The following is a 15069-nucleotide window of genomic DNA, read 5'->3' on the forward strand; positions in this document are numbered from 1 at the left end:
GTCACAGCTGGAAATGCTAATAAACAAGATTTTGAAGTCCTTAGTCTAAATTCCCCAGGGGATGCATCTGGCTGGAAATTCTAGCAAGAGCTAATGCTGAAGTTGAGGTAGAAATAATTCTTCTGACCTCTGAAACGCTCAGTTTTAAGACTTAAAATGGTCTGAAATTCTTTAAAGACCTGCAACTGATTGGATGAGGGGATTCCCTACAGTGTTGAGGGCATTCTCCTTTGTTGATTGTAGATGCAATGAACTGATGACTGTAGATGCAAATCCCATGTACAAAATACCCTCACAGTAATAAGCAGATCAATGCTTGATGAAACAACTGGGCACCATAATGTAGCCAAGTTGACATATGAAATTAACCATCACACTCAAGTTTTAGTTTGTGTGTTCCTACAGATAATGCATTTAGGCATCATCTGATAGGTTGATGATTACTATTTCAAGCCAACTCCTAAGGCAGAAGTAATTGTCCTTGTGAAGTGATGTGGCTGCCCTCCTGTGGCTTTCAATGGCAAGCTTTGAGGTGGCTCTCCTTGCTAAAAACTTGCAAGAAGCTTCCCATGAGTTCCTGTGCCACCAGAAAATACTGCTGAGCCTCAGTGGGCTGAGGCTGCTGACTTGGACACAGTCAAGTAGGAGAAACAGTCCCAAGCCTGGCCCCCAGCTCGCCCTGGGCACCACGAGTGCTGATGCTCCTGGAAGTACAACACTAAGCAGCAGGAAGCAGCCCCTGGAGCAGTGGGAGGACCTGTAGGCTCTGCTGTGGCAAGCCTCTTTGAAGGACAAGTGTCAACAGAACTAAAGGATTCCTTTCGTGCATAAGGTGGGGAGACTCAGAGCAGCAGGCTTTGATGGTGAGAGTGGTGGGCTTTATTGAGAATCGATGACACAGTGCAACCTCAGGGTTCATTAAAGCATGGAAGTTGGACAGCTGTTAACCTCACCTCTTGTTTCCTCCTGATGGTATATAATCCTGTGATGAATTTTAGGTTCTGAGGCCCCAATGGGGTGTCATAATCTTTCTGCTTTGAGAAAAGGGAAAGGGGTCTGTAGCAGGAAAATGAAAAACAAAAACAAATAAACAAACAAAAAGGGAAGACCAGAGAATGGCAACACTTCAGTGTATTGTTTTGTTTTTGTTTTCTACAAGATGCTTTTCAGGAAGCTAAGGGAATCATGTTTCCTGTAGACCTCAACTACATTCTGGTGGGAAGAGAAATAACTAATTCTATTGCTAGAGGACTTGAGTTCAAGTCCAGGCTTTGTCACTCTGCCCCAGGCCCCAGCTCATGTGTTGTAGTTTGCTAATGCTGCCAGAATGCAAAACACCAGAAACGGATTGGCTTTAAAAAAGGGGGTTTATTTGGTTACACAGTTACAGTCTTAAGGCCATAAAGTGTCCAGGGTAACACATCAACAATCGGGTACCTTCACTGGAGAAAGGTCATTGGCATCCGGAAAACCTCTCTTAGCTGGGAAGACACATGGCTGGCATCTGCTTGCTCCTAGGTTGCGTTTCAAAATGGATTTCTCCAAAATGTCTGCATTACACTCCAATGGCTGTCTTCAAAATGTCTGTCTCAGCTCCAGCTTGCTATGAGCTCCTTCTGTCTGCACTTACATAGTGCTCTAGTAAACTAATCAAGGCTCATACTGAATGGGCGGTGACACGCCTCCATGGAAATTATATAATCAGAATTATCACCTACAGTTGGGTGGGTTACATACATCTCCATGGAAACACTCAAAGAATTACAATCTAATCAACACAAATAAGTCTGCCCCCACAACAATGCATTAAAGAATATGGCTTTTTCTGGGGGACATAAATATACAAACCAGCACACCGTGTAACCCGGCTCACGTCGCGTCCTGCCTGCCTCAGAGGGCTCATGCCATTGGCAGTGACAGCACTGTCCTGGAAATCAGGACTACAACTTCTAGCTCTTGCTTTGCTAGAAACTTGAGGGGTAACTTTCTGGCACACTCCTTAAGCTCTCCCTCAGTTTCTCAGTCTGTAGGAGGATATTGCGCATGCCTGTTCCATTGGCTTCCGTGAGACAAAGAGGACAGGAGGTGACCTGTTTTGATAAACACTGTGGACATTGTGCCGAGGTGCAAACTCAGGTGTGCCCCGAAGTGGCCTGCCTGGGAGTCCTCCCAGCCGCAAACGACTCAAACTGATTTTACTTCAGATGCAGAGACTATGATTTTTGGATGAAACTGGTTGGCCGAGGCGATTTCCGGCCTGTCTTCCCGGGAAGCTGGGCAGCAGAGCCAGAGAGGATTTCCAAAATAAGGACAAGCGACTCAAGAGCCCTGAACGAGCCCGGTGCCCTCCCGGTTCCCTCCAGGATCGCGCGGCCCCCAGTCAGCTGCGGCGCGCCCCCTGCTGTCCCCGGCCCTCCACTGCCCAGAAACCACGTGTAAGAAAATGCTTACAACCTAACTACGCACCCGGGTTTGGACCCGTCCTAGCCAATCCGGCAAGGGGAGGCGGGGCAGGGGAAAGCGAGCGTCCAATCATCGCCGGGCTCCCCCGGGAAGGCGGGGCTTGGGGTTTTCCACGTTGGGTTTATCCGCAGCGCTAATTACTTTTTCCGAAGACTGGAGGCTGCAGTCCGCCGGCGCCGCCGCCTCGCGCGCTGCTGCCCAGCCGGCTCGGCCGCCCCGGGACCATGTGGGACGGCGCCCTGCTGCCTCCTTTCGTGCTGCCCTTGCTGCTGCTGCTGTTGTGGGGCCTGGATCCGGACACAGGTAGCGCTTTTCCCCCTCCGTCCCCCTGCCTCTCCCGGCCCCCTTCCTCTGCGCTCCGTGTCGCGGCGTCCTCGCAGCCGGGGCTCCGGCGGCGGACAGCGCCAGGGGCCGAGTGGGAGGCGCGGGCGGCGGCGGGAGGAGACTGCGGGCGGCTCCCGGGAGGCGCCGCCGCCGGCTGTGCTCCCCGGCCGCTGGGGCGGCCGTGCCGAGCCCTTCCCCGGTGGGCGCGGGGCCCAAGCGGAGGCGCCGGCTGGAGTGGAGGCGCGGGGAGGAAGCGCCGCTCCGGGTCGCGGGGCCCCGGGCTCTGGATCCCGGGCGCGGCGGGAGGGAGGGCGGCCGGGCGGCGGCCGGCGGCCGGCGCTGACGCGTCTCCTCTCTCCCCGCAGCTGTCGGCGAGGCGGCGGCCGACGTGGAGGTAGTGCTCCTGCGGCGGGTGCGGCCCGACGAAGTGCACCTGCCGCCGCTGCCCGGCGCCCCGGGGCTCCGGGGACGGCGACCACCCCGTGCGCCCCTCGCCGCCCTGCGGGCCGGGCCCGGCGATCGCGCCCTGCTGCTGCACCTGCCGGCCTTCGGGCGCGACTTGTACCTGCAGCTGCGCCACGACCTGCGCTTCCTGTCCCGCGGCTTCGAGGTGGAGGAGGTGGTGGAGGCGGGGGCGGCCGGGCGCCGCGGACGCCCCGCCGAGCTGTGCTTCTACTCGGGCCGCGTGCTTGGTCATCCCGGGTCCCTCGCCTCGCTCAGCGCCTGCGGCGCCGCCGGCGGCCTGGTACTACCTGCGCGCCCCCCTCCGGGTCTGCCTGCCAGATCTGTGCGCGGCGCTCCGGGTGGTCTCCGCGGAGGGCTGGAGTCGGGAGGTGGGACGCCTCGGCCGGAGTTCAGCCTCCAGGGCGGGTCTGAAGGAGCTACCCAGCTTCCAACCTTCCCGAAGGCCTGGGAGTAAAGGGGGCAGGAGGGGAAGCATGTGCTTGTCCTGTGCCCTCCACTGGCTTGTACCGAGTCTCTGCAGTGTGCAGGTGCTGAGGTGACACAGGTGCGTCCGAGGGAGCTCCGATCTAGCAGGATGAAACCCCTCGGGTCCCTGGACTGAGAGGCGTCTTTCCCCCACGGGTAGAGAGAACATGGTTTCCATACGTGCAGGTGTGTGTGCGCCGTGGGGAACACCTAGATGTGTATATTCCACCTGTGTTTGGACGTGGGATGGAAATGGGGTGGACACTCACCTCCTTCTGTCCTTTTGCGTCTTTCTATGCCTGGAGAAGGAAGTTTGGAGGGGTTCTCTGATGGGCCAGGAGCTTATTGGTTGGAACTTAAGAGCCGAGCATCTTTCCTTGTTTCCTTGCATCTTTGTCCGACGTTGGCACCCACCCCCAGCCAGCTGAGGAAGGCTCTGCTTACATTGGTGGTCAGGCCCTGTCCCTTGCCCTTCAGAAGCTCTCCCCTCCCCTAGTCCTCTTCTGCTGCATTTGGGGCATCTACGACAGGTGCTCTGAGGGGCAGTGGGACATTCTTGTATATACCTGGGGCTGCCACCACCATTTTTCTTGGGCCTCTGCCCTGCTTGTGCTCCCACTGATCACTTTGCTGCACTGGTACCGGGCCAGACACTTCTCAGCTTCTCCATCCTGCCTGAGAAGTCCTCATGGCTGGCAGGTGGGCTGCCCCCCAGCAAAGCTTGGTGTGGGGTTTGAGCCAGAAGCCCACAGGTTGTTTCCCTGTCTTCCATCAGGACCAGCCTCCAGGGCGACAGTATCTGACAGCTGTCCTTCCTAGGCACCAGAAACTGCTCCCCACCTCCTCCTTCTCTGGTTCCATCACCAAGAATTCTCTAGCCCTTCCCCCATAGTCACCAAGAATCTGCAGCAAAGCTACAGAGCCTGGGGGTCCAAGTCATTATCGAGACAGATGAGTAAAGGAGTTGAGGATTATTTCCTAGGGTTAGCCTTGGTGAATTCCCCTTGCAGGAATTTTCTGAGTCCCAATCAGGGTGTGATCTGCTTTTGCTTGGCTAGTTAAGCAGGAAAAAAAAAATGATGTAGACTGTGGTGGGGGCCTGGCAGCAGGATAGTGTGAAGCAGGGGCAGAGAATCTGGGCTGGGGCCAGACGGAGGAGGCATAAATAGGAGCGAGGAAGGACTTAGGTCAAGGCTGTATCATGTTCTGGGAGGGACCGTAAGGCCCACATCATTTTTCCTGTTTTTGCCAAAGTATTTAAAGTCTAGGTCACATCACTGTACTGTACCGGGAAACATCTGAATCCCATTTGCTGCGGTTTAGTAAGTTTCTGTAGAGGTCAGAGTTTATACTTCTTGGTGTAAAGTTTCCAGTGAGGAGCTATCTGTGAAGGAGCTGTGGGTGGAAATCTGGATAGCGGTGGCTTAAAGTCCTCACAGAGATTGAGTTCTCGCCTGCTCACAGATGGGATTTACGCAGGGAGAGACAGTTGACTTAAGTCCTCCGGATTTTCAGGAAGACTGTCCTTCCCTTTGGCACCATGTGAGGGCGCTGTGCTGTAGATAAAGGAACCCCGCCAAGATCCCTGTTCAATATGCACAAGTTGCTGGGGGACTTACGAGACTTCAGATTTTAAGTTCCTGCTTCACCAGACACTTGGCGTGTTCGGTCTGCCTTGTTCGTCTCATTTGTGCAAAGCTGGACATTGAACACTTCTCCCTAATGACACAGAAGTAAAGGACTGAAGGCAGGAGGGAAGCGTGTGTGGGGAAACTGGGAATGGACTTCAGGTGGTGGTGGGCAGTATGAATAAAAGAAAACAATAGGGACTTAGACCAACCGAGTTTGCATTTCATGGAGTCTTACTTTGATTTCAGTGCTCACTTGTGTTTGAGACAGTTCAGATGGGTCATGATTGTGTTGTAGTCCTTGGTGGCTGTAGGGAAAGCGCTGTGAAGTGAGAATGTGGACTTGCGTGCGTCCTTCAGAACAGGCCCAGCTAGAGGCGTGGGAGAGAAGAGGTGCCGAGTAGATGACATCTGGTAGCCACAGATGGGGACATTTCAAAGCCTTCTTGTATCCAAAGAATCACATAGAATAGGATCGGCAAAATGTTCCTGTAAAGGCCCAAGTAGTATGTATTTTCAGCTTTGCAGGTCTCTGTTGCAACTACTGAGCACTGCCATTTTAGTGCAAAAACAGACATAAATGATACACAAGCAAATGGACGTGGCTGTGTTCCTACAGGAGTTTATGATGATGTTGACTATCATTTTAATTGTGAGTAAATTTTGCTGTTTCGAACAACTCCAAAATGGCTTCGTGGAGAGTAGTGCTGAACTCAGGAGCAGGGAGAACGCAGCCTCTGTTCCCTACTGAACGGAATTAGTGCTGTTTGTCTCTAGATATATTTGGCATCTGATGAAAGGAGATGCGCTATTAAAATAGACCATTACTTAATTGTTTAGAGAACATGACAAGTAAATCGTGTGTTTCATTTTGCTTCCTCTGCCTTTGACAGTGGGCCTTGTGACATTCTCTCTTTGTCGTATTTTGAAAAGCTGTGCAAGCTACACTTCTTGGCTCTTCAAAAACTGTAGTCTCGAGTATTAATTGTTTTCTGTTTGTGTCTTCACTTCCGGTACGATTCAGGGAGACTTTGGCCATAGTGTAGGTTTTGGAGAAGAGTTTCTAGAAGCATATATGCTTTACGAATGGGAGGAAGGTGTTTCCATCGTTACTAGTTTCCTGTGGCTACCTTAACAATTACCCCAACCTTGGTGACTTAAAACTACAGACATTTGTTGTCTCACTGTTCTGGAGACCAACAGTCTGAAATCAAGGTGTCAGCAGGTTGCACTCCCTCCAAAGACTCTAGGGGAGAATCCTTTCTTGCTTTCTCCAGCTCCTGGTGACTCCAGGTGCTCCTTGGCTTGTGGCTGCCTCACTCCAGTTTCTGCTCCATCTTCCCATGGTCTTCTCCTCCCCTGGCTCTCCACTGCATGCCTCTTATAAGAACACTTGTCACCAGATTTAGAGCCCACCCGGAAATCCAGGATGAGATCCTTGACTTAATTACATCTGCCAAGATGCTTTTCCCAAATTTACAGATTCTTGGGATTTGGATGTGGACACATCTTTTTGGGGACCGCCATTCAATACCCCCCACCCCCCATGAATTTATTTAAGTTTGGATCTGCTGCTTCTTGTAACTAGGACCAGATCACAAAGGGAAGAATTAGAATCAGGTTAAACTTCATTGGGTATAGTGGACGATGAAGATGGGACTCAAAGGAATGGAATGGGTGTCTGCCTCTGGAAAGGCTCTGTCTGTCTCTACCTTGCTTCTCTGCAATGTTCTCCGTCTCCACCCATAAAGAGAACAGAGAGGAGGGGAAGGCCAGCAGCTCCTACCGTCAGGTTTGGTCTGCCAAGCAGTGACCATTGCTCCTTAGGTGGATGTTGACAAGCTCTGAGAAGTTCACCCACCACACTCTGTCCACCTCTTTTCAGCTGGGGCCATGGTCTGCCAAGAGAGATGGGACAGAGCTGGGGAATGTGAGGGAACTGTTCCCATTTTCCATGCCACCCCAGAGGGACAGAGAGACAGCCGGGCATCCTCTCAGCGTGCCTCCTCTGAGTCACAGCCACACCTGCAGGACACTTACTTTGAGTCTCTCTTGTCCAGGTCAGTTACTGGCCGACCAGCCCAGTTGCAGAGCAGGTGGCCATTTTGGTAGCATATCATTTTTGATGCCTCTTATGGTTGTTATTCTGTACAGCTCTCCCCCACAGTCCACTTGGGAGCGTCTGAGAGAAGTCTCATCCCTGCTTTAGGGGATGAAGTTGAAGTGTCTTCCAGATAAGAAGAGATGGAGGCTGAACTCAGCTGGTCAGTGGTTAGAAGAGCTGGGAAAGCCAGTTTTCAAGGGGTGTCCTGCATTTACACAACTCCTATAAGGAAGAGGCTGGTTTGGGATGTTACTGCTTGTATTTGACAGGGGTCACCAGAGAAACAGAACTGACAGAATATACATTTATCCATTCCTATAATAGATTTATTATAGGAATTGGGTCATGCAACTGTGGGGATTGGCAGGTCCAAATTCCATAGGGCAGGCACAAGCTGGGAACTCTGATGAAGGTTTTGATGAATTCCCTGAGAGAAGCTGGCTGGCAGAAGTAGAGATGGAAATTCCTATTTCTGACTGCTGAAATCCTCAGTTCTCCCTTTTAAGGCCTTCAACTGATCGGATGAGATGTCTCTTCTCCTCAGTTGATTGTAGATGTCATCAGCCATAGATGCAGTCAACAGACTGATGATTTGAATTCACAAAATACCCTCACGGTAGCAGTCAGGCCAGTGCTGGCTCAACTGGACACCATAACCCATCCAAGTGGACATGAGAACTTAGCCATCACATTCCTTCTCCCTTTACAAAAGAGAGTTATCAATATGCCCTATTGATGATAAAATTGTCCATCTTTTGAAACCAGTTGTCAGCTGAGTCTGGTGCAGCATTTGGCCTTGGCTAAAGTTATACAGTCTGGAGACCATTTGGAAGGAAGCAACTAGACCAAACTACCTTATTATAGACCATTCTATTGATACAGGTATGAGGTGCTCATCAACTAATATTACTAAAGCATTAGCACACGTTTAAAGCTTTGTTTAAAGCAACCATTGAGTGGATGTGAAGGGGAGGCTCCTCTGTGTTTTGGTGTGACAGAAAGTAAGAAGAAGGGTGAAGACAGGTGTTTGGAAGAATTAAAGGAAGGAGCTTGACTCAGAGAATTCTAAAGCTTCCCCCCTCTTGAAGGATGTTCATGGATCCTCCTGGTGGCTTCTCATTCACCCCACTTTGAGACTGGATTCTCCCTGCACCACGGCTCGTGGGGGTGACATTGCCAAGGACTCATCGCAAGGGTGTGCAAGCAGAATCCCCCACTTTGAACTTTTATTTGGTTGGCAACATTTTTTTTAAAAAGAAAAGAAGTCCAAGATGGGATGATGAACCCAGGACGTCATCTTAGACCGACTGCATCCTTGGAGCTTATTTAATGCACTCTGGATAGCCTCAGCTGCCTGACGTTGGACTTGTGCAGTGGGAGATGTTTTTGCAGCCCATCCCTCAGAGGGAACCGTGCAGAATCACGGGCTCACCTTTCCACGTGCATGCTTCTGCAAACAAGGACACTGATTCATGGTCACGCTGTCACCCTTTAGGAAATGAAACTGAGGGCCATGTGGGACCACGAATGGGATCCTGTGGTCTTAAGCAAGTTACTCAACTCACCAGATCCATCCCATCTGCAGCCATGCAAGAGGTTGCTAGCATCGCCCTTGCATGGCTGTGGCTAGGATGAACCAAGGTAAAGCCTGTGAAATCATTGAGTGAGAGCTGGGCACATGAAGGCATTAAAAACACATCTCTTCTCTCGCCCCACAGGCAATTCCAGACTTTTCCAGTTATAAATCACCCAATCACTCATCGGTGTTCACTGAATAACCAATCATTATCACATTCCTGCCCTGTATAGGATCCCCACCACCACCACCACCACTCCTCAGGACACTCCCAGCAGGCCTCAAAGAGAATGACAATGCAGCCTCTGTCGTGGAAGGAAGGAGCACTGGAATCTGGGGTGACTGAGGAGGGCAGGAGAAAGTCTTCAGGGAGAAAGGCCACTGGGCTGGGCAGGGTGGGAGCTTATAGGCGGAGAAGGAAGAGGGGCACAGGGGGACAGTGCTCAGATTCTAGGAGGGGTGGCGATGGCAAAGCCACCCAGGCCCCAAGAGTTGGCTGTGGGGTAGGGTTGGGGGTGGTTATTTTACAGACGGGGGTAGGGGGGTGGGAGGGTGGTGGAAATGGACCAAATGAACACGTGTGCCCTGATTGCCAACCTAAGGCATTTGGGATCTCTCCCAGAGCAGGGGTTCTGGAACCCGAGTGGGCATCAGTGTCCCCTGCAGGACTTGTTGAAGAGATGGCTGGGCCCAAGCCCCAGAGTTTCTGAGACCATGGGTCTGGGGTGGGGCCTGAGAATTGTGCATTGCTAACTAGCTCCCAGGCTTGCTGATGCTGCGGGTCCTGGGGCCCCACTTTGACTACCGTTGACCTGGAGGCATTGCCAGCTGTTGATGGGGGAAGCACCTGGTGGAATCAGTGTAGGGTGGAAGGGCTAGGGGAGGCCCGCCTTTAGAAGTCTTGCGTGGCAAGGCAGAAGCCTTGGATTGTGAAAGTGAGAGAGATTTTGAAGGAGGAGTCGACAATCCCTTGTGCCTCACTCCATCTAGGGATCACAAAGAAGGAGAAGCCTGCAGTGACCCCACACCACAAGGGGAGGCAAAGCTGGCTTTGGAAAGAAGGTCAGGAGTTTGCCTTCAGGCGTCTAGAACTCTCAGTGATGGCAGCAGCTGCAGGACTTTGAAGGGAGTCGCTAAACGGGAATTTTAAGAAAAGTAGCTGAGGGGCTCGTGCGTGGAGGTTGGGAGCCCCTCTCACCTGTGCTAGTCGGGGCACGCTTCTCCCATGCAAGAGATGAGAACCACAACTGCCACCCCCAGCCCCCCAGCTCCGCTGCAGCCCCCAGGAAATCAGAGGCAGGTGCAGGGGGCCATCAGTCCTGGATGGTTTTTTCTTTCTTGGAAGCAGGCTTACCTATACTGGAAGCAAGTTCTCGACCCCATTTGCTCCACTCCGTTGGACCACCCGATGCCATCTGATCTGAACGTAGAGAAGGTGACCTAAGACCCACCCCAGTTAACCAAAGTGCCCAAGAAAGGGCTCAGGAGCGTTTGTGGGCCCCCCGTGGCACTGAAATCCCAGCAGGAGCTTCTGTAGGACAAGGTGTTTCACAGCTTCAGATGTGCAGCCTTATTCCCTTCAGTTCCAGAGCATGCAGACAAAGCCTCTCTTTACATTCTTTTAAAAGTCTTTCCTTGTTAATGCTGTTATGCTGAGAAGTTGCGCTGATGTTAGGTGGTGAACCAACACGTCCTTCACATGTTTTCCACACTACAGTGAAGAGCCGATCCTGTTTCAGGACGGGGGCAGGTTAACAGGCCCAGATTTTTAACTCTGTCTTCATGCAGTACAGGAGCCCTTCAAAGCAAGTGCCCAGAACAAAGAGAATTGGGATGGTAACCACTGAGAACTGCTGAAGTATCAGGTTATACCTGATACATTTTATTGGATGCAAACTTCTCCAATAGGATACCAGATCTCAGAAATCTTTAGATTTCTCTTTGAAGGGCAGCCTCTTGTTGAGGATTGTTGTAACCCCTAAAGCTGAATGGCCTCCAGGCAGCCATAGGCATCTTTCTTTCTTCTGATGGAAACTTAACATCCCTACTGGCATCTCCTCACTGCCTTCAGGGGCCAGGGGGGAACTTGGAAGAGCATTGCCCTGCATCCAAGCATCCGTGGTGGCTGGAGGATTGACACAAACTCAGGCTCAGCTCCCAAGGCCACGGGCAGCAGTGGGCTGGGAGCCAGGGCAGTTGGTGGAGGCCCGGGAGCCAGGTCCACGCAGGCAGCGCAATCCAGGGGACGCCAGGCATCGCAAACCCGGCAAGTAGGGTAGGCGGAGTATCTGGCACTGTTTAAGGTTGGGGCCCTGGTCTCAACTCTGGCTGCATAATGAAATCTCCCGGGAAGCTTTTTGAAAATCCCAGTGCCTGGATTGCACCTCCAGAGATTCTGATTCTGCTGGCTTGGAGTGGGGACCAGGCATCAGGAGTTTTCAGAGCCCCCCAGTGATTCCACTGTGCAGCCAGGGATGAGAACCACTGCAGGAAGTCCCATTCCATTATTCCCTGTCCCATTCCCATTCCACTCCCATCGCTTCCCATTCCCTTCCATTACATTCCTTTTCCATGTCCTTTTCATTCCTTTCCATTCCCAACTCCTTCCCCATCCCATTCTATCCCATTCCATTCCCATCCCTTCCTGTTCCATTTCACTACGTTCCATTTCCATGTCCATTTCATTCCTTTCCATTAACATCCCCTTCCTATTCCATCCTATCTCTTCCCCATCCCATTCCCAGCCAGTTGACTGAGGAAGAGAAGACTCAGGCCTGGTTTACAGATGTTTCTGCATGATATGCAGGCGCCACCTGAAAGTGGACAGCTGCAGCACTGCAGCCCCTTTCTGGGATGTCCCTGAAGGACAGTGGTGAGGGGAAATCCTCCCAGTGGGCAGAACTTCGAGCAGTGCACCTGGTTGTTCACTTTGCTTGGAAGGAGAAACTGGCCAGAGATGCGTTTGTATACTGATTCATGGGCTGTTGCTAATGGTTTGGCTGGATGGTCATGGACTTGGAAGGAACATGATTGGAAGATTGGTGACGAAGTCTGGGGAAGAGGTATGTGGATAGAGTTTTCTGAGTGGGCAAAAACCATGAAGATATTTGTGTCCCATGTGAATGCTCACCAGAGGGTGTCTTCAGCAGAAGAAGATTTTAATAATCAAGTGGATAAGATGACCCGTTTGGTGGATTCCAATCAGCCTCTTTCCCCAGCATCTCCTGTCATTGCCCAATGGGCTCATGAACAAAGTGGTCATGGTGGTAGGGATGGAGGTTATGCATGGGCTCAGCAACATGGACTTCCACTCACCAAGGCTTACCTGGCCACAGCCACTGCTGAGTGCCCAATCTGCCAGCAGCAGAGACCCACTCTCAGTCCCCTATATGGCGCCATTCCCTGAGGTGATCAGCCTGCTACGTGGTGGGAGGTTGATTACATTGGACCACTTCCATCATGGAAGGGGCAGCAATTTGTTCTTACTGGAATAAACACATACTCTGGATATGGGTTATGGGTTTGCCTTCCCTGCACAAAATGCTTCTGCCAAAACTACCATCCGTAGACTTACAGAATGCCTTATCCACCATCATGGTATTCCACACAGCATTGCTTCTGACCAAGGAACCCACTTCACAGCAAATGAAGTGAGGGGATGGGCACATGCTCATGGAATTTTCTGGTCTTACCATGTTCCCCATCATCCAGAGGCAGCTGCGTTGACAGAACAGTAGAATGACCTATTGAAGACTCAATTATGGTGCCAACTAGGTGGCAATACCTTGCAGGGCTGGGGCAGTGTTCTCCAGGAGGCTGTGTATGCTCTGAATCAGCATCCACGCTATGGTGCTGTTTCTCCTATAGCCAGGATTCATGGGTCAAGGCATCAAAGCGGTGGAAACAGGAGTGGCACCACTCACTATCACTCCTAGTGATCCATTAGGAAAATGTTTGCTTCCTGCCCTGAAAGCTTAAGCTCTGCTGGTCTATAAGTCTTAGTTCCAAAAGGAGGAGCGCTTCCACCGGGAAACACAACAATAATTCCATTGAACTGTAACTTAAGACTGCCACTGGCCACTTTGGGCTTCTTATGCCTCTGAATCACAGGCAAGGAAGGGGATTACTGTACTGGCTGGGGTGATTGATCTATCAAGGGGAAGTAGCACTGCAGCTACACAATTGAGGTAAAGAAGAGTTTTCCTGGCATACAGGAGATCCCCTAGGGTGTCTCTTAGTACTACTATGCCCTGTGATTAAAGTCAATGGAAAACTGCAACAACACCATGCAGATAGGACTACCAATGGCCAAGAAACTTCAGGAATGAAGGTTTGGGTAGCCCCACCAAGGAAAGAACCATGGCCAGCTGAAGTGCTTGCTGAGGGTAAAGGGAACATGGTTTGGGTAGTGGAAGAAGGTAGTGATAAATATGAACTATGACCATGTGACCAGTTACAGAAATGAGGACTATGATGGCATGAATATTTCCTCCTTGTTTTGGGAATGTTCGTATTTGTAAAGCAAGTATCTTTGCTTTCTTCTCTATGTTATCCCCTTGTCATATGACATAAGCTGTATTTTTCATTTTGTAGTATTTAAGTTAAAGGAAATCAATTTTAAGAGTTAATGTCACCCAAGGACTTGCACCCTATTCTGGAGAGATTTAGTGTGTTTCTGGTTGTACGCAGGATAACAATGTATTGTTAGGTGAAATAGATGTCTGTTATTGTTCTCTACTTAGAGATAAAGTATGGTTTAAAGTGATGTGTATAACTGCCAAGTTGACAAGGGTTGGACTGTGATGATTAGGTTCATGTGTCAGCTTGGCCAGGTGATGGTGCCCAGGTGTCTGGTCAAGCAAGCACTGGCCTAACCATTACTGCAAGGACATTTGTGGCTGGTTAATAAACCAGAAGGCTGGTTTATTAAATCATCAGTCAGTTGACTGCAGCTGTGACTGATTATATAAATGAAGGGTTTGTCTTCCACAAGGATAGAACGCAGTCAGCTGGATTTAATCCAATCAGCTGAAGACTTTTAAGCGAGACAAATAGAGGACCTTCACTTCTTCTTCGGCTGCCCAGCGATGCGTTTCCTGAGGAGTTCATTGAAGTTGCCAGTTCGTTTCCTGAGGAGTTCATCGAACACATTCATCGAAGTTGCCAGTTCACTGCCTGAGGAGTTCACTGAACATCTTCATTGGAGTTGCCAGTTTGCTGCCTGTCCTACAGCATTTGGACTCATGCATCCCCACAGTTACGTGAGAAACTTTTATAAAATCTTATATTTATAGATATCTCTTGTTGATTCTGTTTCTCTAGAGAACCCTAACTAATACAGGCCCTGAGATTGTCCAGGGAGAGGGGAGGCAGAAGTGATACTTTTTCAATGAAACCTTTTATTTCTGGGGTGATGATGAAGGAGATAGCTGAGAGATAGCTAGAGTTGTGAGACAGGTGGGGCGGGGCCCTTTCCTGCCCTGGCTCCCAAGGGCGGGGGCTTTGTCCAGCCCCTCCTTTCCGGATATTAGACCCAGCCACATTGCTGCTTGAAGAACAGGCCACAAGAGGGCAAGTAACTGCCAAGTAGAATACAACCCCTGAGTCCATTCATCCATCTCTCACCAGAGTTGCCATTTTCTTCTCGAAAAGCACAGAAAATAGCATGTGGGTTCCTCTGGAAAAGGACAGCTGCCCCCACAGAGGTTCATTATGCTTATATTTATAAACAAACATGCACAATTTCTAAAGGATTTCTCAGCAAGGTGAGAGTGTCCCTATATTTACAAGCTTGTATCACATTAGGGCTGACTTGGCTGTTTACATCTCAGATGTAAAGGCAAATGCTAGAACAAATGAATGAGAACTGGTTTGGAAAGCATTAGACCCGTAGGTGCCTTTGACCCTCCACAGCCAGAGAATTTTGGGAAGATTCAGCCCCCCTGCCCTCCCTGGCCACCACTTACCAGCTTCATTTTGACCACTGCCATTCCCACTGGTGGCTCTTGAGGTGTCCCAAATCTAGGTTGCTTTGCATCCAGCTA

General features: G+C 50.7%; 1 protein-coding gene across 5 annotated transcripts in view; it reads left to right on the plus strand.

Annotated features, from left to right (window-relative positions):
• Positions 1 to 2614: 2614 nt before the first annotated feature.
• Positions 2615 to 15069, plus strand: part of ADAMTS17 (ADAM metallopeptidase with thrombospondin type 1 motif 17) — a 419938-nt gene continuing 407483 nt past the window's right edge. For 3 of the 5 annotated variants that reach the window (XM_037832907.1, XM_037832908.1, XM_037832909.1), the window contains exons 1-2: positions 2615 to 2766; positions 3153 to 3532. In XM_037832907.1, the coding sequence (XP_037688835.1) occupies positions 2688 to 2766; positions 3153 to 3532 (459 nt within the window). In that variant the 5' untranslated portion in view covers positions 2615 to 2687. Of the gene's footprint in view, positions 2767 to 3152; positions 3533 to 3705; positions 3904 to 15069 lie in introns of those variants that run through there. The other 2 variants (XM_037832910.1, XM_037832911.1) reach the window with 2 other exon arrangements.

This window comes from Choloepus didactylus, chromosome 4 (assembly GCF_015220235.1).
Source record: "Choloepus didactylus isolate mChoDid1 chromosome 4, mChoDid1.pri, whole genome shotgun sequence".
NCBI lineage: Eukaryota > Metazoa > Chordata > Mammalia > Pilosa > Megalonychidae > Choloepus > Choloepus didactylus.